This window comes from Nomascus leucogenys, chromosome 7b (assembly GCF_006542625.1).
Source record: "Nomascus leucogenys isolate Asia chromosome 7b, Asia_NLE_v1, whole genome shotgun sequence".
Taxonomy (NCBI): domain Eukaryota; kingdom Metazoa; phylum Chordata; class Mammalia; order Primates; family Hylobatidae; genus Nomascus; species Nomascus leucogenys.
In genome coordinates, this window is record NC_044387.1 from 57,125,373 (window position 1) to 57,149,911 (window position 24,539).

A 24,539-nucleotide genomic window follows, 5' to 3' on the forward strand; every position below is an offset into this window, starting at 1 on the left:
ACTTCGGGAGGCCAAGGATAGAGGATCATTTGAGGCCAGAAGTTCAAGACCAGCCTGGGCAACATAGTGAGACCCCCATCTCTACAAATTTTTTTTAAAATTAGCTGGGTAAGATGGTGTGTACCTGTAATCCCAGCAACTGAGCCCACGAGCTCAAGGCTGCAGTGAGCTATGATTATGCCACTGCACTCTAGCCTCAGGGACAGAGCAAGACCTTGCCTTAAAAAAAAAAAAAAAAAAAAAAAAAAAAAATCTCCCAGAATCCTGTAGATATTATCTGACAGTATAGGCCAGGCAAGTATGATAATGAACATTTAAGATACACCTTTAGCAATGTATAACAAATCTTTAGAACCCCTGTAGATGGCTATTTATGGAAACTACATTGAAAATAAGACAAATCGGCTGGGCGCGGTGGTGCACGCTTGTAATCCCAGCACTTTGGGAGGCCGAGGCGGGCGGATCACGAGGTCAGGAGATCGAGACCACGGTGAAACCCCGTCTCTACTAAAAATACAAAAAAAAAAATTAGCCGGGCGTGGTGGCGGGTGCCTGTAGTCCCAGCTACTCGGAGAGGCTGAGGCAGGAGAATGGCGTGAACCCAGGAGGCGGAGCTTGCAGTGAGCCGAGATTGCGCCACTGCACTCCAGCCTGGGTGACAGCGAGACTCCGTCTCAAAAAAAAAAAAAAAAAAAAAAGAAAAGAAAATAAGACAAATCAACAGAGGAAAACAGTCCATCGTAGGCACTAAACTGACTGTGCCATTTTTAAGGAGGCTAGCATGTAAGGATTCCAAAACTTACTATGAACAGTGGATATCTCTTGCTGGTGGGATTATGAAGGAATGATAATGTTCCTCTTTCATTTTTTATTTTCCGAATTTTCTACAATGAACATTATTTCATGAAATAATTTTGTAAAACTTTAAAGCTACTTTTTGAGAAACACTGGTCTCTTACAGGGATATCCTTAGAGGCATATGGCTGTTGGCAAGCAACAAAAAATGCAAGCCAAACTCTGCCTGTATGAGTGCCAGCCAGCCAGCCCTTAGGCTTAAGTCTTGTTCAAAAGGGAAAAGGGCAAATTTAAAGAGGTGTAGTCAGGGGTAAGACAAAGAGACTGTCTGGGGAGATGCGGGAGTCAGGGAATAAACATTTCCTCAGCTCCTCCAGGAAAGTCAGGAAGCACCATTAAGTTGGGGAGGTGGCCTATCCCCCAAGCTCAACCTCCCCTGCGCAGGGCCAAAAGCCGGTACCTGAAGGATGGTAGGCAGGGTTTCATCCAGGTCACTGTAGTAACTTGGCTGCTGTGTAAAGATGTTTCCTAAAAAGAGAAGAGAAAGGTTGGAATTGAGAAAAGGTGGGGGCTCAGGGGAGTGAAAAGGACACATTACAAATGGTTGCCAGCAGGTCTGTGACCTTTCTCCCTTTTCCTAATCCTATCTGCAGTTAGGACCTAGGACGAGTCCTGGCCCCAGGCCCTGCTGGCACTGAGCTTTGGCCCAGCCTAGAAGCTTCCCCAGGGTGAGGGAGGGACCTTGCTCAGTATGACTTAACCTTTTAAGTACCTCTGCCTAGTGAATTACATAAAAGACCTGCCCCTGGTCAAACCAGCTCACCCTGATGTCCCCAAGGAATCATCACACTTGGGTACCCTGCCTCCTATGACAGCTTTGGCTCTGCAAGTTGGAGTTAGTCATCCAGGAAAATTAGCACATAGGATTTCTTTGCTCAAGAAACATGGACGCAATAATCCAGGACTATCCAATAATATGAGGAGATTCCAGGGAGATACTTCTCTGGAAATTTCATACCTTTCACTTTTAGATATGCTACCCATATTAATCCATCCTACTCCAAGGTGAGAGGCCTGAGAAGGACTTGGAGATAGATTTACCATACACTTGCAGTTGTTCCTATATGATGAAGCTTGTCTCCGAGTGTTTACTATTCTCCAAGTGCTGCCGCTGTGAGTGAGTAGGTTCGAGCATATGGTAACTGGAACAGAAACCAAGTGTTCCGGCTGCCCAAATGGCAAGAGAGGGAGAGAGGGAGAGAGGGAGGGAGGGAGGGAAGATCACAGCTAGCTTGGGGACATGACAATGTGAAATGCCAATGCTCTTAAGAGGCCAGGGTTCTCGGCCCCCTATAATCCCAGCATCTAAGGCTGGCTGATGCTCAGGATGTTCTGAATTCTAGGTGTTCTCTGCCTTTGGGCAGGTCTGTCCTTGGTTTCCTTATTGATGACCCTGCAGCCCTTGCTGGACCCTAGAGGATTTAAAAAATGAATGAGTTCAAAAACCAGATGGGGCTGGGTGAGTAAGCAAGTCACTAGGTGGCGGGACTTTCTGTAAGCACTTTCCTGGATGCCACTGCATTTCTTGATTCCAGAAAGCTGAGTTTTACCAGCCCGGACTTGCTCAGCACCTCCCACCTCCAGATGGGTGCTGATCCCATAACCTGTGAAGGTGTGCCCAGACCATCTGCACCCACCTCCTACTCCTGACAGTCAAGGAATGACAGAGGTATCTCCCCACCAAACTCTGTTCTTCCTAAAAAACCCTCAAGGTTAAGTCCAAACTCCTGACCATGGCACAAAAGGCCCTGTGAGATCTGGCCTCTGCTGGTATCCCAGGCCACCCTTTCCCCCTTCCCTACACTACACTCCTCCCTCACACCATCCTCAATGTCAGAAAACCATCCCTGTCCCCGCCTTCTGTTTGGAGTGCCTTCCTAGAGCTAACTCCACCATAAGGCAGGTGTCACCTCCTCCACGCAGTGCTCCTGACCCAGGCATTAGGAGAGGTCTCCTCTCACAACCCCCAGGGCCATACCATATTCTCTAAAGCATCCCAACCACCTCGCACTGGGGAGGCACCCTCTCATGATCCTTCCAGTGCTGCAGCCTGAGTAAAGCGAGGTTTTACATGCATCAGTATAGATCAAATTTCATACTCTATTCTTGGGGTCTTCTAAGTCCCTTTCCTCACCTTCATCTGATTCTTTTTTTGTTTGTTTGTTTGTTTTTTTTTTTTTTTTTTTTTTTTTGAGACGGAGTCTTGCTCTGTCGCCCAGGCTGGAGTGCAGTGGCGCAATCTCGGCTCACTGCAAGCTCCGCCTCCGGGGTTCACGCCATTCTCCAGCCTCAGCCTCTCCAAGTAGCTGGGACTACAGGCGCCCGCCACCACGCCCGGCTAATTTTTTGTATTTTTTAGTAGAGACAGGGTTTCACCGTGGTCTCGATCTCCTGACCTCGTGATCCGCCCGCCTCGGCCTCCCAAAGTGCTAGGATTACAAGCGTGAGCCACCGCGCCCGGCCACCTTCATCTGATTCTAATGACAATGACGATCTAACTTTTGATCTCCTAAAGAAATAATAAAAATATATGGAATAGCAATGGCATCCTTTGAAATGTCCCTTCTCAGATGAAAGCAGTTCAGAAACCCAGGGTGAATGGAGATACTGCCAAGTAGATCACTGCAGTCCACAACTGGGCCAAGGCCCAAGTCATTCCTGGTTTGCAAAGCAGTGCCGAGAGTCTAACTGAAAGGGCTTGCTTTCAAAATTATACTTGTTGATGCACAATACCAGCCTTGAAAGTTAAAAAAAAAAAGTTAGGCAGGGGATAGCGATAGGTACTCTGGAGGCCAAGGTGGGAGGATCGCTTGGAAAAAAAAAAAAAGGCAAGGTAAGGAACTGGGCTTCTACTCACAGAACACTCAGCCAGTCCCCTTTCTCCCACGTTCTTTCACTTGTCAATCCTCTTACAAGTGATCACTTTGCCTGAGTTTCCGCGGTATAGAAATTGGAGGCTGCCCCTTCTTGTGCCTTCTGCTCAAAGGTTAAAAAGAGAGCTGCTGTGTATGTGTGTATGAGAGAGACAGAAACTGCAGGCCCCTTTCTGCATCACTCCCTGCCTCCAAACACACACACACACACACACACACACACACACACACACACACACACACACACACACACACACACACAGAGTGAAGGGGCTCCTGAGGCCTGGTCCTGACTTCTTTTGTGCTGACTCCCCTCTAGGAGCCAAAGATGGGGCTCTTCTTAATAAGCCAGTTTAGGGTTCTCAACCTCAAGGTCTGAGAACTCTTAAAAACACCTCAGAATCTATGAGGGAGGACATTTTTCTGGACAGAAGTTTTCATCTGATTCTCAAAGGAGTCAATGATCTGGATGATTAGGAGCCCAGGCAGTAAGTGAGTAGGCTTTCTCACTCTCCCATCACCACGCAGTCCCCTCTGGATACCTGCAGCCATCTTACACCCAATAGGTCCCATGCCGAACCTCGCCTCTACCCAAAGCTCCCTCTCCCACCTCCCAAAGGGCCTTTTTCCTGCAACCAACACCTGTTCCAGCTGACCTCACCAAGCCCTGCTTAAATCTGCTTCCTGGATTTCCTTTTCTTCCCCAGCAGCCCAGCCAGGCTCTCACCTTCAAACCCACACAGATGCGCCCACCTCCTACAAGGCCTCCTGTCTCCACCCTCCCCACCTGCATGTGGCCAGATGAATCTTGTTACCAGATGGCTCCTTGCCCTGCTCCAAGCTCCTGGAGGCTCCACGGTCTCATCACAGTAAGAGCTCATGCTTACCAATGGCTGTGACATGCCAGGCACGGTGCTGAGCACTCTACTCATGCTATCTCAACAACCCAATTTGGTTTTTTTTTTTTTTTTTTGAGGCGGAGTTTCGCTCGTTGCCCAGGCTGGAGTGCAATGGCACAATCTCGGCTCGCTGCAACCTCCGCCTCCCAGGTTCAAGTGATTCTCCTGCCTCAGCCTCCCGAGAAGTTGGGATTACAGGTGCCTGCCACCATGCCCGGCTAATTTTTTGTATTTTTAGTAGAGATGGGGGTTCGCCATATTGGCCAGGCTGGTCTCAAACTCCTGACCTCAGGTGATCCACCCACCTCGGCCTCCCAAAATGCTAAGATTACAGGCGTGAGCCACCACACCTGGCCTCAACAACCCAATGTAATCCCTGCACCCATCCTATGGGTAGGTATATTATTAGTCTTCCCATTCTGCAGATGAAAAAACTGGGGCTTAGAGTAGTTAATTGACTTGGTTAAGGGGACACAGTCAGGAATAGAGCTGTGATGTGAATTAGGCAATTCAATTTCAGAGCCTGTCTTCTTAGCCACCAAGCAACACCGCTCCCCAAGTGCTAAAGCCTGGCATGAAGCCCTTCCCAATCCGGCTCCAAGGCTCCAAATCCCCCTCCCCCGTCTCCTGCCGCTGCCCTCTTGGAATGCTCTACTCTCTAAGCAAACTGGCCTACGAATTGTTTCTATAACTGTGCCTTCTGGTGCTCACTCGCTCCACCCTCTCAATATGTGGTAAAATTACTAGGAGTCTTTCTTAGTCAGGGTCTAAGAGACAGGATCTCACTTTGTCACCCAGGCTGGAGTGCAGTGGTGTGAACATAGTTCACTACAGCTTCAACATCCTAGGCTCAAGGCATCCTCCCAAATCAGCCTCCAGAGTAGCTGAGACTACAGGGGCATGCCACCACGCCTGACTAATTTTTAGTTTTTTGTAGAGACAGGGTGTGGCTCTGTTTCCCAGGCTGGAAAAAAAAAAGATTAACTGATGATCAGGAAATAATTAGATATGAATGAGAAACCAGAGATTATTCCAATGAAAATGTTGGATGCGCCGGGCGCAGTGGCTCACGCCTGTAATCCTAGCACTTTGGGAGGCCGAGGTGGGCGGATCACAAGGTCAGAAGTTCGAGACCAGCCTGACCAACATGGTGAAACCCCGTCTCTACTAAAAATGTAAAAATTAGCTGGACGTGGAGGCGCACGCTTGTAATCCCAGCTACTTGGGAGGCTGGGGCAGGAGAATTGCTTGAACCCGGGAGGAGGAGGTTGCAGTGAGCCAAGATTGTGCCACTGCACTCTAGCCTGGGCAACAGGGCGAGACTCCCTCTCAAAAAAAAAAAAAAAAAAAAAAAGAAAGAAAATGTTGGATGCAAAATTTCTTTTTTCTTTTTTTTTTTTGAGACAGAGTCTCGCACTGTCGCCCAGGCTGGAGTGCAATGGCATCATCTTGGCTCACTGCAACCTCTGCCTCCTGGGTTAACACGATTCTCCTACCTCGGCCTCCCGAGTAGCTGGGATTACAGGTGCACACCGCCACACCCGGCTAATTTTTTGTATTTTTAGTAGAGATAGGGTTTCACTATGTTGGCCAGATTGGTCACGAACTCCTGACCTCGTGATTTGCCTGCCTCAGCCTCCCAAAGTGCTGGGGTTACAGGCGCGAGCCTCCTCGCCTGGCTGCAAAATTTTATATACATTATGACCGAGTATGGTTTAAGAAAAATACAGAGAAAAGACTAGAAGGAAAAAACAACCAAATGGTTGTTTCTTGTAGAAATCTGGTAACTGCTTTCCTGCTTCACTATACTTTATATCCTTTCAAAATTTCTTAAATTAACACGTATTATCTTTACCATTAAGAAAAAAAAAGGCTGGGCACAGTGGCTCACGCCTGTAATCCCAACACTTTGGGAGGCTGAGGCGGGCAGATCACCTGAGGTCGGGAGTTCAAGACCAGCCTGACCAACATGGAGAAACCCCATCTCTACTAAAAATACCTGTAATCCCAGCTACTTCGGAGGCTGAAGCAGGAGAATCACTTGAACCCGGGAGGTGGAGGTTGCGGTGAGCTGAGATTGCACCATTGCACTCTAGCCTGGGCAACAAGAGCGAAACTCTGTCTCAATAAACAAACAAAAAAAGAAGGAAGGAAAGAATAAAGGAAAGTGACCATTATAAGGGATAACTCAGTTTTGTAACTAGGTATTTAGAAGACTGTGTCCTACAGTCTCCAGGTGAGGAGAGCTGGCAAGGGCATCCAGGGTGAACACCTCTCTGTGCTGGGCCCAACTCCATGAGCTACAATTCAAAGAGGAATTCACTGGGGCGCTCCCTCTGTAACATCCCACAGTGCTTCTGTTTCTTTTTTTCTTATTTGTGTGTGTGTGTGTGTACGTGTGCGTGTGTGTGTGTGTGTGTGTGTGTGTGTGTATAAAGAGGAACCTCTAAAAAAACTGCTTGTTTTTGATCAAACCTTCTGGCCCTCTGCCTGCTAATGGGATCCAACTGCTAATGTCTGTTCCTTTTGCAACCCAGAAGAGCCCTCTCTGAACTCTGTCCCTACCTGCTCTCAGCGACAATGCAAATCATGACATTTTTGACACAGTGCCATCATCCCTGAAGCACGGAGTTGCAGAGCAAGAGCTTGAAAGTTTACACACGTCCCAGCTGGGCCACTTATTAGTCATATCCTCTCAGGCAAGTCCCCTACATTTTAACCTCAGTTTCCTTATCTGTAAGTGGGGATGATGACACCACTTATCTCACAGGGCTGCTGTGAGGATCCAATTGACATAACATATGTGGAGTGCTTGGCAGAATGCCGGGTCCCCGGAACATGCTCCAATAAAGGTTAGCTTAGTTATCACTGCTGTTCTTACATTCATCGCCAAAGGAAACTTCCCCATTCCTATGTTTGACGCATGGCCAATTGCATAATACTAATAAACTCCCAAGGCAGAATGGTGGCTTACACTGTAATCTCAGCTGTTCAGGAAGCTAAAGCAGGAGGATCACTTGAGGCCAGGAGTTCGAGACCAGCTGGAACAACATAGTGAGACCCCATCTACTAAAAAAAATTTTTTTTAATTCGCCAGGCATGGTGGTGTGCACCTGTAGTCCCAGGTATCTGGGAGGCTGAGTTGGGGGGATAGCTTGAGTCCAGGAATGTGAAGCTGCAGTGAGATATAATTGCGCCACTGCACTCTTGCCTGAGTGACAGAGCAAGGCTTTGTCTTTTTTTTTTTTTTTTTTTTTTTGAGATGGAGTCTTGCTCCATCTCAAACACTGCAACTTCTGCCTCCTAGGTTCAAGTGATTCTCCTGAAAAAAAAAAAAAAAAAAAAAAACCAAACTTCCAGATCCTTGAGGAACTCTCTGGTACACAGTTTTGTTTCCACCTCCCTAGGTAGTGTCACTACCTAGTCATTTTGAGGTGACACTCATATATCTGTTAAGCAATTTCCCAAGACTCCCTGCCCCTATCGCCCTGAGTCCCTGGGCACTGTCAAAGTGCTGGCCTTTGCAACCTTTAGTTTGGCATGTGGGGGCCATCTCGGTGCATCCTCCCAGTCCCGCATCCTACACACCTATCATCTTCTGGAGCAGTGGTGAGTTGCCTTTTCCAAAGAGCACGCAGAGGTCCAGGATCTTTGGAATGTCAAAGAGGAAGTTATTGTAGAGGATTTCTCCAAACGCAGAGGGGGAAATGAAGTGATCCTAAGGAAAAATGCAGAGAGAAAGGATAGAGATTTTCTGAACACTCCTACATTATAAATAGCAAACTTATGAGAAACCATCTTTGGGTCCATCAAATGGGGACTGGCTAATGATGCCTTATGCATAGACCTGGAGCAATGGCCATTCTCCCCTCTGCCTTTTTTTTTTTTTTTTAAATGTTAATCTATCCATATTTTTGTGTCTCTAGACTAAACATCCCCGTGACTTTTAGAACTGGCTGTATTATCATGTCTTTTTTTTTTTTTTTTTTTTGAGACAGGGTCTGGCTCTGTTGCCCAGGCTGATGTGCAGTGGTGTAATCTCTGCTCACTGTGCTCACTGCAACCTCCACCTTGCCGGCTCAAGCCATTCTCCCACTTCAGTCTCTTGAGTAGCCGGGACTACAGGCACGTGCCACAATGCCTGGCTAATTTTTGTATTTTTTGTAGAGATAGGGTTTCCCTATATTGCCCAAGCTGGTCTTGAACTCCTGATCTCAAGCAATGAGCTTGCCTCGGCCTCCTAAAGTGCTGGGATTACAGGTGTGAGCCACAGTGCCCACCTCCCCTTTATTTTAAATTTTATTTTTTGAGACAGAGTCTTGCTCTGTTGCCCAGGCTGGAGTGCAGTGGCGCTATCTTGGCTCACTGCAATCTCTGCCTCCCAGGTTCAAGCAATTCTCCTGCCTCAGCCTCCCAAGTAGCTGGGATTACAGGAGCTCGCCACCATACCCAGCTAATTTTTGTATTTTTAGTAGAGACAGGGTTTTGCCATGTTGGCCATGCTGGTCTCAAACTCCTGACCTCAAATGATCCACCCCTCGGCCCCCTGCGATCACTGCCACCACCAGCCATTCTCTTTATGTAAAAAAAACATACTTATTTTTTTTTTTTTTTTTTTGAACGTCTGTCCCCAGCTGATCAGTGCCATCGCTCCTGCAAGCTGCCTCCGGTTCAGCCATTCTCCTCAACTCCGAGCTGGATACAGCCCCCCCCCCCCTTTTTTTTTTTTTCTTCCCTTCTCTCCTTTTCCCCGCCTCGCCTCCAAAGTGCTGGGATTACAAGCGTGAGCCACCGTGCCCGGCCAAAAGCATGTTATAAAACAGTCAGTTGGGAATTCATCCTGAAATATTTGCAGATAAATTAGTATGATATCGGGGATTGCTTTAAAATACTTCAGGAAAAAAGAGAACTAAGGGGAAGAGATAAAATGAGATTGGCAGAACGTTGATAATTGTTGAACGGTACATGGGATTCACTGTACTTTGTAAATGAAAATTTTGTATTTGTGGCCAGATGCGATGGCTCATGCCGGTAATCCCAGCACTTTGGGAGGCCGAGGCGGGCGGATCACGTGAGGTCAGGAGTTCGGGATCAGCCTGGCCAACATGGTGAAATCCCATTTCTACTAAAAATACAAAAATTAGCTGGGAGTGGTGGCACATGCCTGTAATCCCAGCTACTTGGGAGGCTGAGGTAGGAGAATGCTTGAATCCAAGAGGCGGAGGTTGCAGTGAGCAGAGATCATGCCACTGCACTCCAGCCTGGGCAACAAGAGTGAAACTCCGTCTCAAAAAAGAAAAGAAAATTTTGTATTTATGTATATTTGGAAATTCCCATTCTAGGCCAGGTGTGGTGGCTAGTGCCTATAATCCCAGCTACTTGGGAGGCTGAGAAGGGAGGACTGCTTGAGGCTAGGAATTCAAAACCAACCAGGGCAACATAGCAAGATCCTCTCTCTCCAAAAACATTTTTTAAATTAGCCAGTGTGATGGTGTCTGTAGTCCCAGCTACTTTGGAGGCTGGGGCTGGAGGATTCCTTGAGCTCAGGAGTTTGAGGCTGTGGGAAGCTATGATTGCACCACTGCACTCCAGCTTGGGTGACAGAGATTCTGTCTCTAAAAACAAAGAAAAAGGAAAAGAAAACATCCATATTATAACACTTTTTAAAAAGATCTCATTTTTTAAATAACACACACACACACACACACACACACACACACACACACACATTCAAAGGGAACAAATTCCCTGAAGAAATATGCATGTAACAGGGTTGGGTGTAGTGACTCATGGCTGTAATTCCAGCACTTTGGGAGCCTGAGGTGGGAATATAACTTGAGTTCAGGAGTTCAAGACTAGCCTGAAAAACATAGCGAGACCTCATCTCTACTAAAAATCAAATAAATTAGCCAGGCATGATGGTGCATGCCTGTATCTCAGCTATTTGGGGGGCTGAGGTGGGAGGATCACTTGAGCCTGGGAGATTGAAGCTGCAATGAGCTATAATCATGCCACTGCACTCCAGCCTGGGCAACAGAGTGACACCCTGTCTCAAAAAAAAGCAAAGAAAGAAAGATGCACCTAACAGTGGTTATTTTGCAGGGCAGAGATTTTGTCGGTGACATTCATATTTCTGCAATGTTTGGGTTGTTTAGAGACAGCAGTATTATTTTTAAAGTCAGGAAAAAAAAACAGTAAAGATTTTTAAAAAGAGTACACAAGTTCCTTTAAGAAGTCAGAATTAATGTTTTTTCTCTCTGACGCACAAGTCAAGGCAGTCACGCGTCAGCTGGCAAAGGGCCCTCGGCTCTCTTTGATGGAAACACTGGGTGTAACACAGACCAACCCAGTGAATTAGAGGATAACGGAGGTGGCACAGATTTCTTCCCCAACAGTGGGAATAAAGATGGAGGAGAGACAAAGAGGAAACTCAATGCTTCCAAAGCCTTCCTTCCCAGGGGTGGAGAGCCCGGCACAGAGGTGTCGAGTGTCGGGTGATGACCTGTCATGGGATCAGTGGCTTACTTTGGATTCCTTGTGAGTGGACATGCGGAGGAAGGTGAGAAAAACACTTCGATGGAGGCGCTTCTGCATGTCAACAACCTCAGGGGCTGAGGCCACCCCCTCGTCGAATTTGCGGGGGACATAGCGCAGGTAGGAGTCCAGGCACTTCTGTAGAGTCTCGTCAAAGATCACCTAAATCAGGAGACAGAGGAGAGCAAGGATTTATCCCTTAGGCCCCAGGGGCTTGTGGGTGGACTGTGCAGGGGCTCAATGCCTATCAGCCCTGCCCTATTCCAAACACTCCGACCCCAAGGGACCAAGGAGGTATGAATGAGCCGAGGGCTAAACACAAGATTCTAAAATTGACACTTTGAAAGGTGTGTAAACATTAAGATTGTGATACAAGACAGAGCAATCCGAACCACAATTTGCTGTTAAGGATCCAGTGAGAGAAGTAGACAAAAAAGCACCTCCTAGGGGAAGAAAAACAACAACAGCAACCAACCAATGGCATGTCATGTGCTTTGTCTTAGCGTTAATTTTGATAGAATGTTACCTGGCACCAGAATTTATCGTGAGGCAAGGCCAGGAGCCAGTCGAGGTCATTGGCTACGAAGGTGGCGCGTTCCAGGTACTCCTCCACTAGGGCGGGAATGTTGTCTTTAGGGGGCGGTTTGTATAACACAAAATACCGGTCTGCCTTCTGCTCGGGGTGCTACGGATCCAAAAACCACGTGTTAACGTGGCAGAGGTTAGTCAGCGAGGGCCCATTTGCCAACCCACAGCAATGACAACACTTGGCTGTTCCAACCGGTGACCCTCCAAGGAGCTTTTAAGCATAAAGAACCAAGTGTATCTAACAAAGAGGGCATGGTTGCATTCAGCGAACACTAGGCGGTAATTAAAATCCATGTTTTCGGAGTGGATTTAATGACACGGGGAAAGGTTAAGGGACGAGAAAGCAGGATACAAAACTCTCTGTTTAATATAATCAGTTTTCATTTTCCTTTTTTAGTAAAAGGGAAAAGATTTATTTGTTATGAAGAAAAACCAGAGCATAGTTTTCGGTTTTTAAAAAGTATAAGTATATTCACACACTGGTATCGATTTTTAAAAAAGAAGTTGGGGAGATGACGCCCCAAAGCTGATAGTGGTTATCTTTGATGGGGGTGGGGGGTGGGGAATTGTGGTTTGAATAGACTTTCCCATTAAAAAAAAAAAAAAGAACATATATTCATATATTACTTTTGTTTTGTTTTGTTTTTGAGACAGGTCTCACTCCCGTTGCCCAGGCTGAAGTGTAGTGGCATAATCTTGGCTCAGGTGATCCCCCACCTCAACCTCCCGAGTAGCTGGGACTACAGGTGTGCACCACCATGCCTGGCTAATTTTTTTTTAGTAGAGATGGGGTTTCACCATGTTGCCCAGGATGGTCTCAAACTCCCGGGCTCAAGCCATCCGCCTGCCTTGGCCTCCCAAAGTGCTAGGATTACAGGTGTGAGCCACCTCTCCCAGACACATATATTACTTTTTAAATTAATTTTTAATTATATAATTTGACACAAGCATCTTTTCTTTCAAAAACTTACAAGGTACAGAGAAGGTGAGCTGCCTGGGACTACACTCCCAGGCCCCATGTTCCCTGCAGAGGTAACCACTCACCATCTGGTGGGTGTCCTTGCAGACCTCTTCCAGGCATTTACATTAAATTATACCCATAAAGGCCGAGCGCGGTGGCTCATGCCTATAATCCCAGCACTTTGGGAGGCCGAGATGGGCAGATCACGAGGTCAGGAGATCGAGACCATCCTGGCTAGCACGGTGAAACCCCGTCTCTACTAAAAATACAAAAAAATTAGCCGGGCGTGGTGGTGGGCGCCTGTAGTCCCAGCTACTTGGGAGGCTGAGGCAGGAGAACGGCGTGAACCTGGGAGGCAGAGCTTGCAGTGAACCGAGATCGCGCCACTGCACCCCAGGCTGGCTGACAGAGCGAGACTCCGTCTCAAAAAAAAAAAAAAAAAAAAAAAAAAAATTATACCCATAAAAACTATTTGTTTGGGTCTGTTCTTTTGTTTTTTTTTTTTTCGTAAGTCAGTCTCAGCGTAGAATCACAAGTTCTCCCTTCCAGCCCCTACTTGCCATGAACAAACCTTACTTTGTTCACCATAAAGAGGAGATGGGCTCAGTTTTCTCCTCTGACTACATGAGGGGTGCTTTCCCTGGGGAAGTGGTAACAGGAGGATGGCCAGGCAATATGTCAACTCTTATCAACCACAGTCCATCCACTTCCAGGTCTGTTGATCCAGGGGATATAGAAAAATTGAGACTGATAAGAGGTCAGCCTCCTCAAGAACCATCTATGCCTTCCTACTGCCTTAGGCGAGTTTCCAAACTGTAGAGCCTGTGGGTACCACAAGGATTTTTCAAGACCACCTATCATGTGGGTCTGCAGGACCCCCTCCCATTTAAATCAAATTTGTATCATGGAGTTACAGGTACAAATCTGCTGAAAAAGAAATTCTACTGGCTGAAACAAGTTCAAAACAACTGTCAGGAGCCGAAATACATCTCCTTGGTTTCCAAGCTTCCTCCCTCTATCTGTTGGCACTTTACCTCTTCCCTCACTTCTCACTCAGGCCAGGCTACTTATTCTCCCGGCACACACACACACACACACACACACACACACACAACCAGGCTACTCATTCTCTTGACACACACACACACACACACACACCCAGACTACTCATTCTCCCGACACACACACACACACACACAACCAGGCGACTCATTCTCCCGACACACATACACACACACACACCCAGGCTACTCAATCTCCTGACACACACACACACACACACACACACCCAGACTACTCATTATCCCGACACACACACACACACACACAACCAGGCTACTCATTCTCCTGACACACACACACACACCAGGCTACTCATTCTTCCGACACACACATACACACACATACACACACACACACACACACACACCTGAGATTCTACTTTCCTTGCAATCCCACAGGGGGAAGATCGCCATCTAAATCACCAAGTGAGCACAAAACAGAGGAAGTGACAGCTCAAACCTGGCAGAGGGACTGTGGAAATGCAGAAGGGAATTAACAGCACCTGGAGGATAAGGGACGGCTTCCCAGAGCACGCAGCCTTCCTCCAAGACTCCAACCATTCGAGGATAAGGACTTCAAATGAAAGAAACATTTTTATGGAGGCATAAACATGGGCCGTAACAAAAGGGCACAGATTGCACTGGGCGGTGGGAGAAGATTTGGCAAATGCTGGAATGGTGCAAATGAAAGCTGCCACTTATTGTGGACCTGCCCTCTGCCAGCCACTAAGCAGGCACAACCCACAGCCCCTATTTTTTTAATCTACAAAAACTATTTAAAAGAGACATCGTATTCATCCCATTTTAGAGGAGGAATCAAACAGTAAGTTTCAGGAACTTTCCCAAGGTCATGGGATTAAAGAGGCAACTGAGGCAGGATTTGAGCCAAAGTTTACACTCTGCAGACCTATTAAATGACCTATGGTATCTGTGTGCCATCCTGGTCTCACTGACTGTCCTTCTGACCCCAGTTCCAATCTCACCTCCTCCAGGAAGCCTCCCTGACTCCCACCCCAGCTGGATTAGGAGCTCATCTAAGCTCTCCCTCAGCACCTGCATTCCGTGCTCACCTCTCTATACCACTTGAACAGCATTAAAAGTGCTTTCAGACCAGTGGTTTGCATGGGGAAAGGGTGGGAGGAAGGCATGGATTGCAGAGAGGCACAAGAAAACTTTTAGGGGTGGTAGAAATGCTCATTGATGATGATGATAGTTTCATGCATGCATACAGATGGAAAAACCAATCAAATTGCATATTTTACGTTTTAATTTTCAAAATGTTGGCTGGGTAAGTGGCTCATGCCTGTAATCCCAGCACTTTCGGAGGCCAAGGCAGGCCCACCACTTGAGGCCAGGAGTTTGAGACCAGCCTGGCCAACACTGTGAAACCCCATCTCTTATCAAAAATACAAAATTTAGCCAGGTGTAGTGGCATGCGCTTATAGTCCCAGCTACTCGGGAGGCTGAGGCAGGAGAATCGCTTGCACCTGGGAGGCGGAGGTTGCAGTGAGCAGAGATCATGCCACTGCACCCCAGCCTGGGCAACAGGTGAGACTCCATCTCAAAAAAAAAAAAAAATTCCCTTTTCATAGGTGTTGACAAATTGTATATTTTAAATATGTGCAGTTTATTGTCCTTCAACGATGCCTGAATAAAGCTGTATAAAAGGGGAGGACTGGTCTTCCCAACTGTCTCCTCCACTAGCCTGTAGGTCTGGAGGCAGTCTGAGCTTTGCTCACCCAGCATTCTGAGTCTATAGAACAGCACCTGGCATTGAGCAGACTTTCTGTACAGATCTGCTGGCTGGACAAAGAAATGAATGGAGGCTGACTGGACGTGGTGGCTCATGCCTGTAATCCCAGTGCTTTGGGAGGCCAAGGTGGGCGGATCACAAGGTCAGGAGTTCAAGACTAGCCTGGCCAACATGGTGAAACCCCGTCTCTACTAAAAACACAAAAATTAGCTGGTCCCAGCTACTCAGGAGGCTGATGCAGAAGAATCACTTGAACCCGGGAGGCAGAGGTTGCAGTGAGCCGAGATCACGCCACTGCACTCCAGCCTAGGCAACACAGCGAGACTCTGAGAAGAAAAAAAAAATATATATATGGTTTTGTCATGTTGCCCGAGCTGGTCTCAAACTCCTGGGCTCAAGTGATCCACCCGCCTCAGCCTCCCAAAGTGCTGGGATTACAGGCGTGAGCTACTGGGCCTGGCCACAAGACTATTTCTTTTGGGTCTTCAAGTACGTGCTATTCAAATAGATCCTCAACCAACATTAGCTCTACCAATCACCCTGAAAAGGTGGTGTGGTAACTACTCTTTGGCTAGAGATCATACCCCAAGCCGAGACTAAAGGGACAAATACAGGGTAGACACATATCTTAGTACAATCTTTCAGGAGCTTCCCGTGGCCTTCAGAGTAACACTTTTCAGTCTGCCAAGAAGACCCCTCCTCGATCAGGCAGCTGTCTCCCTCAGCTCATCTGCCTTCCCACCCTACCCCCAATTTAGTGCTGCTGTTGTTGTCCCTGCTGTCATCACCATTGTAATAACAATTTATTGAGTGCTTACTATGTTCCAGGCACAGTGCTCATTCACAGGCATCTCATTTAATCCCCACAACCACCCTGCAAAGCTGGTCCTATTATTATCGTTTTTGGATTTGAGGCTTAGAGAGGTTCAATAACTTGCCCAAAGACACAAAGACAAATATCCAAATATGTGTGAAATGAACACAAAGCCTGCACTTGCTAACTCTGCTATACTGTTGCCACCTCAAGTGACTTGTGGTTAGTGTAAGTCAGGGTCTCTCAAGACTCCAGGACTGCATACTAAGGTCGTCCTACCAGGTCCAGCCTTCTCCTGTTGCTCTGCCCAGCTAGTGTTAAGTCGCCCTTCAATACCCAGTTCAGAAGCCCTTTCCTTCAGGAAGCCCTCCTGGGCTGCACATGCCCTCCCACCAGGCCAAAGGCCTCCCTGCCCCTACACACCCTACTGGTCTGGATCAGCGGCCCCGGCTCTGCACTCACGGAGCAGCCTAGACTTCCTTCTGTCACAACCCTGATCACACTAGAGAAGCTACTAGTCTGTCTTTCTCTTAGGTCGTGGGCTCTTCAAGGGCAGAGACCATGTCTTTTCTCCTTATAGCTCCAGCACCTGGCACATGGCCTGGCTGCAGTCCCTGACTCATGCACCAAATGTTTTCTGAGAGCCTCCTGTGCGCCTGGCACTGGAAATCAGGAGTAAAGGGCAAGGACCAGGCCACCGCTCTCACAGTGCCTGCAGTCTAACAACCCACATGTTCATTCAGTATGGGGGGAGGACTGAGGTGGAAAATCATACTTGACCACCCAAGGAGCCAATCTCCATCAGTGTTTCCAACAGAACTTTTTGCAATAATAGAACTGCTCTATATCTGTGCTGGCACTCACCACATGGGGCTATTTTAATTTAAAAGCGTTACAATTAAATTAAAAATCTAGTTCCTCAGTCCACACTATTCACATTACAAGTGCTTAATAGCTACATGTGGTGAATGACTACCTATTGGGTGGCTATCGTACTGAAAAGAACACTTCCGGATTTTCTGATAAATATCTCCCCCACATAAAAAGGTTATAAAAAGAAAATGAGAGGCTTTATAGCAGAAAGATTTTAAGGATATGTGTCCTAGGGTCTGCCTGGCTAGGTTCCCATCCTGGCTCCCCTAATTTCCTAATTCTGTGACTCTGAACTCTCAGTTTCCTCATCTGTAAAATGGAGACAATCAAAATGTCTATTTGTAGGGCTGTGATGTGGACTAAATGAGATAATCCGGGTGAAGTGTTTAGAATGGTCTGGCACAGGGCAAGTACTGTATAAATGTCAGGTACTATTATTAGAGAGTATTTAAGAAGTAATAAGAAGCCATCTAGAGGGCAGGAAATAAAACACCAAGTTCCTGTTTCCCATGATTTTACTCAAACCCCTAGAAAACACTTCCTCTCACCTTGTTCAAGTGAGCTCAAATTCTTGGGAAAACAACAAATGGGTATAGGAACTCCAGGGCTGCATCTATCTCCTTCTTCGGCAGCCTGGCACCTCTCCATGGCTTTAATCTCTCTCTGCAGCTGGTAATTCACATGTCCATAGCCTCCTTACTTTTCAGTCTCACTAGCCCTGCCGGGGTGTTTGTATGTGGTGCTTCCTATCTCAGTTGAGATAAAAGATGGCCCAACCTCTGAAATCAGCGTTCCCACCAAAATACAGATAGCAGCTCAGATAGCTCTGAAAATGCTACCCGAAACCTGAACACTCTCCACAGGGTCAAATCCCCAAACCCAGCTTTGGGCTGGATCCATTTCTAGCCTGATCCAGGCTGAATCAGAACTGCCATCGGCCTGAATTGAAATTAAATGCTTTGGGAGGAAGGTGCAGGGTGGTGACATGGAAAATCCTATGCAAATTCAAGCTGCTGCTTGGAAGGAAATTCCTACTCTGGGCCTGGAAGAGACTAGCAGTGTCTCAGCTACTGAATCACCGACCATGGCCCTCGGGTCATTCTTGGAACAGATAAAGAAGGAATTTACTTTTTGCTTCTGAAATTGCAAGACTGACAATATCAGGCTGAATGGCCTTAAGGGACCGGCTCACCAGCGCTGGTGAAGTCCTCAGCTTTCTTGTCTTCGGGTCCTTGTGGGTGATCTGGAGTTGGTCCAGGGGCAGAGCTGGCATTGTGCTGCGTGACCCTCCTGAAAGGAATATGGATGGGAAGAAGAGAGCAGACACACAGACTCCTGGGGGCAGGGCCTGCTCTGGGGCTGATCCCAGAGTCAGAAGAGAAGCTTCAACCTCTCGCCTTAGGAGGCTCCTGCTGTGGTTCAGGACCTGGTTCATGCGCCTACTAACCCAGACAAAGTTTTTTTTGCATAAAGCAGTTCTCAATTATAGAAAAAAATACTTCCCCAGATGACTTCTGATATATTTCCACCCACTTTTTTTTTTTGAGATGGAGTCTCGATCTGTCGCCAGGCTGAAGTCCAGTGGCGCTATCTCAGCTCACTGCAACCTCCGCCTCCCTGGTTCAAGTGATTCTCCTGCCTCAGCCTCCCCAGTAGCTAGGACTGCAGGCGCACACCACCATGCCCAGCTTTTTTTTTTTTTTTTTTTTTAAAGAGACAGAGTCTTACTCTGTTGCCCAGTGAAGTAATGCAATCATAGCTCACTGTGGCCTCTAACTCTTGAGCTAAAGCAATCCTCCCACCTCAGCCTCCTGAGTAGCTGGGACTACAGGCATGCACCACTACGGCCAGCTAATTTTTTAAATTTTTTGTAGAGACAGGTTTTATTTTTTGATAGATGAATTCTTACTACATCTCTCGGGCTGGTCTCAAACTCCTGGGCTCAAATGATCCTCCTGTCTTGGCTTCCCAAAGTGCTGCCTCAGCCTCCCAAAGCGCTCACAGGTGTGAACCTCTGTGCCCAGCCTGTTTCCACCCACTTTGAGAAGTACTGGCTAAAAATATGTAGATTCCCTTTATTATGGCTCCAGCTCTGTGAGCTCAGTAGCCTGTGAGCTCTATGAAGACAGTGCCCAGGGCTCTCCTCTTACTATCTTTTCTGTGAGCACAGGATTGGTACAGAGAGAGGTGGCCTCACCAAATGTTTGAAGAACGACTACATACGATGACAATCCTTTTAAAACTCCAGCCAGATTTTAAGTCTTTTGAGGGTTGAAGCCATGGGCCTTTCCTCACTTGTGGAGGATGTTAAGATTTTACAACCTCTCTAGGCTTCAGGGAAGAAGTACATGGAAGAATAGAAGGACATGAGAAGAAGGGAAGAAGGACATGGAAAAAGAGAAGGACCAGGGAAAAAGATACTTCATAGATAACTGACAGTGCAAGCTCCTTTCTACAAAGGCCCAAACTGACCTCACAGTCAGTGAGTGGCAGATCCAAGGTCTCCTGTCTTGCTGTCCAGTGTTCTTTTCACAATATCACTTGGCCTGACCCACAGAAGGGACATACGTGTTAAATGAATCATGGAATAGAAGTGAATTAGGCCCCTCAAAAAACATGTCATAAAAGGCTAGAACAGACTCAATGACAACATGAAGAGACAGAGGCTGGGGTGATTAAACTGTCACCTCTTGAGCCTTCACAGACAAGCAGAGGAACATGGGGACATGAGCTACCAGGTGTGTCATATCTCAGATATTGGGCCAGGCTTAATGATATGAAGAGCTCCTCTAAGTGCTTTGCTTTATTCTTTTTCTTTTTTTTTTTTTTAAATAGAGACGGGTTTCATCATGTTGCCCAGGCTGGTTTCAAACTCCCAAGCTCAGGCAATACGCCCATCTTGGCTTCCCAAAGTGCTGGGATTATAGGTGTGAGCACCTGGCCTCTAAGTGCTCTTCTCAGCATTAACTTACTTGCCCTGTTAACTGGCTTTACACGTATTAATGCTCACAAAAAGTCTAAGGTTAGTTCTGTTATTATCCTCATTTTAACAGTGACAAAACAGAGGCTCACAGAAAATAAGAAACTTGCCCAAGGTCTCACAGTTAGTAGGTGGTGAAGCAGGCTGGTTCTTAACCATTCACTATACTGTATCTAGTTTAGTTAAACTTAGGGGTAGGATGGGGTGAAGGGGTGGAGTGAGAGTCAAAGCACTTCTAGAGGAGAGTCTGAGTAGTCTTGATAATAGAGACTGGCCATGGAAGAAGGGTGCCCCAGGCAGAGGAAACAGCAGAGCAAAGGCAAGGAGGTGGAAACAGCCTGGTACCCAAGGAACCTTGGTTCTGGCCTGTTATAAAGACTGTGAAGATCCCCACCCTAGCAGGAGTAATAAGAGAGGATCAATCTGCCTAGTACTTGAAACCTGTTCCAGCTCTAGGATCCCAGCAGATCAGACACACATGGTCTCTGTATACACGAGGTGGCCTGAAAAAAAAAATCACAAGGCAAAGAAAGTAATAAAGGGCTTGGGGTAAGTTTTCATCTTTCAGCTTTGCAAAGCATAGATAATATCCTCTGCTGCACGTATTTCTAATCAAGTTACTGTCCTACTAGCCTCTCACAACAACCCAATTAAGGACAACAAGGATTACCATGTTCAGATGTCCAAAGAGGGGCCCTGATTTGCTCAAGGTAAATACATTATTGGCCAAGCTGAAACCGAAGCCCAGGTCTTTTGCTAGGGCACCTGGGGCTCTTGTGCCAGATATGTTAAAAAATAATAATAGGGCCGGGCGCGGTGGCTCACGCTTGTAATCCCAGCACTTTGGGAGGCCGAGGCGGGCGGATCACGAGGTCAGGAGATCGAGACCACGGTGAAACCCCGTCTCTACTAAAAATACAAAAAAATTAGCCGGGCGTGGTGGCGGGCGCCTGTAGTCCCAGCTACTCGGAGAGGCTGAGGCAGGAGAATAGCGTGAACCCAGGAGGCGGAGCTTGCAGTGAGCCGAGATTGCGCCACTGCACTCCAGCCTGGGCGACAGAGCGAGACTCTGTCTCGAAAAAAAAAAAAAAAAATAATAATAATAATAATAATTTTTTTTTCCTAATCCTCTAGCCATGCTGGAAGGCGAGCCGGAAACACCACTGCTCTGCACACCAGTGCAGAAGTCTAAATGACTGACAGGCCCAATTCTTTCCAGGCTTGCCCGCTGAAGATGGCTGTGGGAGTGTTGGGTGTGAGACGCAGGGTGGAGAAAAAGTCATGAGGAGGAGGCAAGTCTCCACCCTTTAACCTCTAGGCCCCACAGTCCAGGCCTAGACAGGTAGAGACAGCATTTGCTTTCAGAAGAAATTCACAGCCAGGTGCAGTGGCTCATGCCTGTAATCCCAGCACTTGGGAGGCCAAGGCGGGAGGATTGCTTGAAGCCAGGAGTTTGAGACCAGCCTAAGCAACATAGTGAGACCCCATCTCTACAAAAAATTCAAAAATTAGTCAGGTGTGGTGGTGGTGCACCCCTGTAGTCCCAGCTACTTAGGAGGCTGAGGTGGAAGGATCACTTGAGCCCAGGGGATCAAGGCTGCAGTGAGCCATGATGGCACCACTGCACTCCATCCTAGGTGACAGCAAGACCCTGTCCCAAAATTTAAAAAATATATATATATTTTTTTTAAAGAAATTCACTCCTACAAACCATTGCCTGCCAGGGCAATTCAGGGTGCTACAGTCCTACAGCCTGGGTTCAAATCCTGGCTCCACCTTTTCTTATCCATGTTGAGACCTTGAGACAGTTCCCTAACCTCTCTAACTTTTGATTGCCTCTTCTGTAATACCAAATTGTAATAGTACATAAACTCGTAGGGTTGCTATGAGAAGTAATCAATGTGATGTGTTCAATCCAATACCTGGCACATAATAAGCACTCAATAAAGTTTAGTTGTTGTTATTATTCAAGTCCCAACCAGAGGCAAGACACTTTGGGCTTCCTGGTTTATTCAGCAAACAATTCCTGAATACAATCTGGGTCCTAGGCGTATAACTGACTATCACTTGGCGTTAAAGCTATAACAGCAAATGTCCAAAACTAGAGTATAGTAGAGAAAGGAAGGATGTTACAAAGAAGGTGATCTATAACCTGATGTTGAAGGACAGGGGGAAAAGGTGACATTCCAAGCAGAGAGCAAGCATGAACAAAGGCTCAGAGTCTTAAAATGTGTGGCTTTGGGTTGGGTGAGTTGGCTCCCGCCTGCAATCTCAGCACTTTGGGAAGCCACGGCAGGAGAATTGCTTGAGCCCAGGAGATCGAGGTTGCAATAAGCCATGATACGTCACTGAACTCCAGCCTAGGGGACACAGTGAGACCCTGTCTAAAAAGTGTGGCTTTGAAGGAAGAGGGAGACATTTGGTGTTGCTGAAAACACAAGGTCAGATAGGGGATGACAGAAGTGAAGAGACAAGAGAAGCTGGATAGGGAAGACAGGACCAGTTTAAAAAGAGCCTCCAAACAGCTTGAACCCGGGAGGTAAAGGTTGCAGTGAGCCAAGATCACGCCACTGCACTCCAGCCTGGGCGACAGAGCAAGACTCTATCTCAAAAAACAAACAAACAAAAAGCCTCAATGCTACACTAAAGATTTTAGTATTTCACCTGAAGGCAGTGAGGAGTCATTTAAGTATGAGACAGACATGACCAGAAAGAGATGATGATAACCTGGTGGCAGAAAAGACCTTTTATAAACCATGAGAGAGCAAACAGTATGTTAATCATTTCATTCATTCCTTTTATTTTTGAGATGGAGTCTCACTCTGTCACCCAGGCTAGAGTGCAGAGGAACGATCTCGGCTCACTGCCATCTCTGCCTCCCGGGTTCAAGAGATTCTCCTGCCTCAGCCTCCTGAGTAGCTGGGATTACAGGCACATGCCTGGCTAATTTTTGTATTTTTAGTAGAGAGAGGGTTTTGCCACGCTGGCCAGGCTGATCTGGAACTCCTGACCTCAGATGATCCGCCCGCCTTGGCTTCCCAAAGTGCTGGGATTACAGGCATGAGTCACTGCCCGGCCATTCAAATATTTTTGAGCACCTATTATGTGGCAGGCACTGATGCCCAGAGAATACTAAGGTGGGCAAATAACAAACCTGGTCCTGCCCTTCACAGAGCTTACAGTCATAATGGAGAAAGACAGATACTTTTCCAATTAGCCATACAAACAAATAAAAACCAATACCATGATGTAGCTATGTAGATAAGGCTCATGAAGCTGTGGCAGCATTTAAAAGAGAGACCTGGCTTGAGGGAGAAAGGATGTCAAGGAAGACCTGAATTTTTGTCTAAAGCATGGGTACAAATCAACTAGGCAGGGCTGGGCGCGATGGCTCACGCCTGTAATCCCAGCGCTTTGGGAGGCCGAGGCGGGCAGATCACGAGGCCAGGAGATCGAGACCATCCTGGCTAACAAGGTGAAACCCCGTCTCTACTAAAAAAAAAAAAAAAAAAAAAAAAAAAAATAGCAGGGCGTGGTGGTGCATGCCTGTAATCCTAGCTACTCAGGAGGCTGAGGCAGGAGAATCGCTTGAACCCGGGAGGCGGAGGTTGCAGTGGGACAAGATCACGCCACTGCACTCCAGCCTGGGCGACAGAGCAAGACCCCGTCTTGGGGGAAAAAAAAAGAAATGAACTAGGCAATCTGAACTTTAAGTTCCAACAGGACAAACAATAATCACGACTATGTCTGTGCCCACCACTGTATTCCCCTGCCAGGCAGGACAGCAAAAGCCAAAAGCTAAGAAAGGGAGGGGGAGCTCCCTACAAGCACCCAATTACAATATGGCCTGGGAGCATCCCCGGGGCTACTGCTCCCTCAGCCTCTTTGTCATCATTCCTCTAGTCTCTCAATTAAATATTAGTCTCCTCAGAGACCTTCTGATGGCTCTGCCTATAGTATCCACTCTCCCAGTTACTGTCATAGCTTTAATGACCTCGTGCATTTGCTTGTCGTTGACCATATCCTCCCACTAGACTGTAAGCTCCATGAGAGCAGAAGCCTTGTCTGTCTTGCTTTCTTTGTATCCCCAATGCCTAGATCTGTGTCTGGCACATAGGAAGCACCCCACAAATATTTGCTGAACGAATGACTGAACCCTGAGGAAACTGAAGCCCCGGGTGTGAGGACGTGGGGGGATCGTGGCTAGTTCAAGGCCACTCTGGGGCCGAACTTCGAACCCGTGGCTCCTGACCCTGGCGGCCAAGTCTCGGCGGGCGGCTCACAACCCGTCAGGTAGCGTAAGCTTGGGCCCCGCAATGGAGGCCAGAGGGTGGGAGAGCCAAGGCTG

The 24,539-nt window shown here is 47.2% G+C and overlaps 1 protein-coding gene across 9 annotated transcripts in view; it reads right to left on the bottom strand.

Annotated features, from left to right (window-relative positions):
* Positions 1-24,539, bottom strand: part of ASCC2 (activating signal cointegrator 1 complex subunit 2) — a 51,256-nt gene that overhangs the window by 26,523 nt on the left and 194 nt on the right. For 3 of the 9 annotated variants that reach the window (XM_030816071.1, XM_030816070.1, XM_030816069.1), the window contains exons 1-5: positions 18,404-18,778; positions 11,688-11,846; positions 11,153-11,323; positions 8,216-8,345; positions 1,256-1,323 (exon numbers count right to left, since the gene is read on the bottom strand). In XM_030816071.1, coding sequence (XP_030671931.1) covers positions 1,256-1,323; positions 8,216-8,345; positions 11,153-11,323; positions 11,688-11,846; positions 18,404-18,646 — 771 coding nt within the window. In that variant the 5' untranslated portion in view covers positions 18,647-18,778. Of the gene's footprint in view, positions 1-1,255; positions 1,324-8,215; positions 8,346-11,152; positions 11,324-11,687; positions 11,847-18,403; positions 18,779-24,539 lie in introns of those variants that run through there. The other 6 variants (XM_030816076.1, XM_030816075.1, XM_030816074.1 and 3 more) reach the window with 4 other exon arrangements.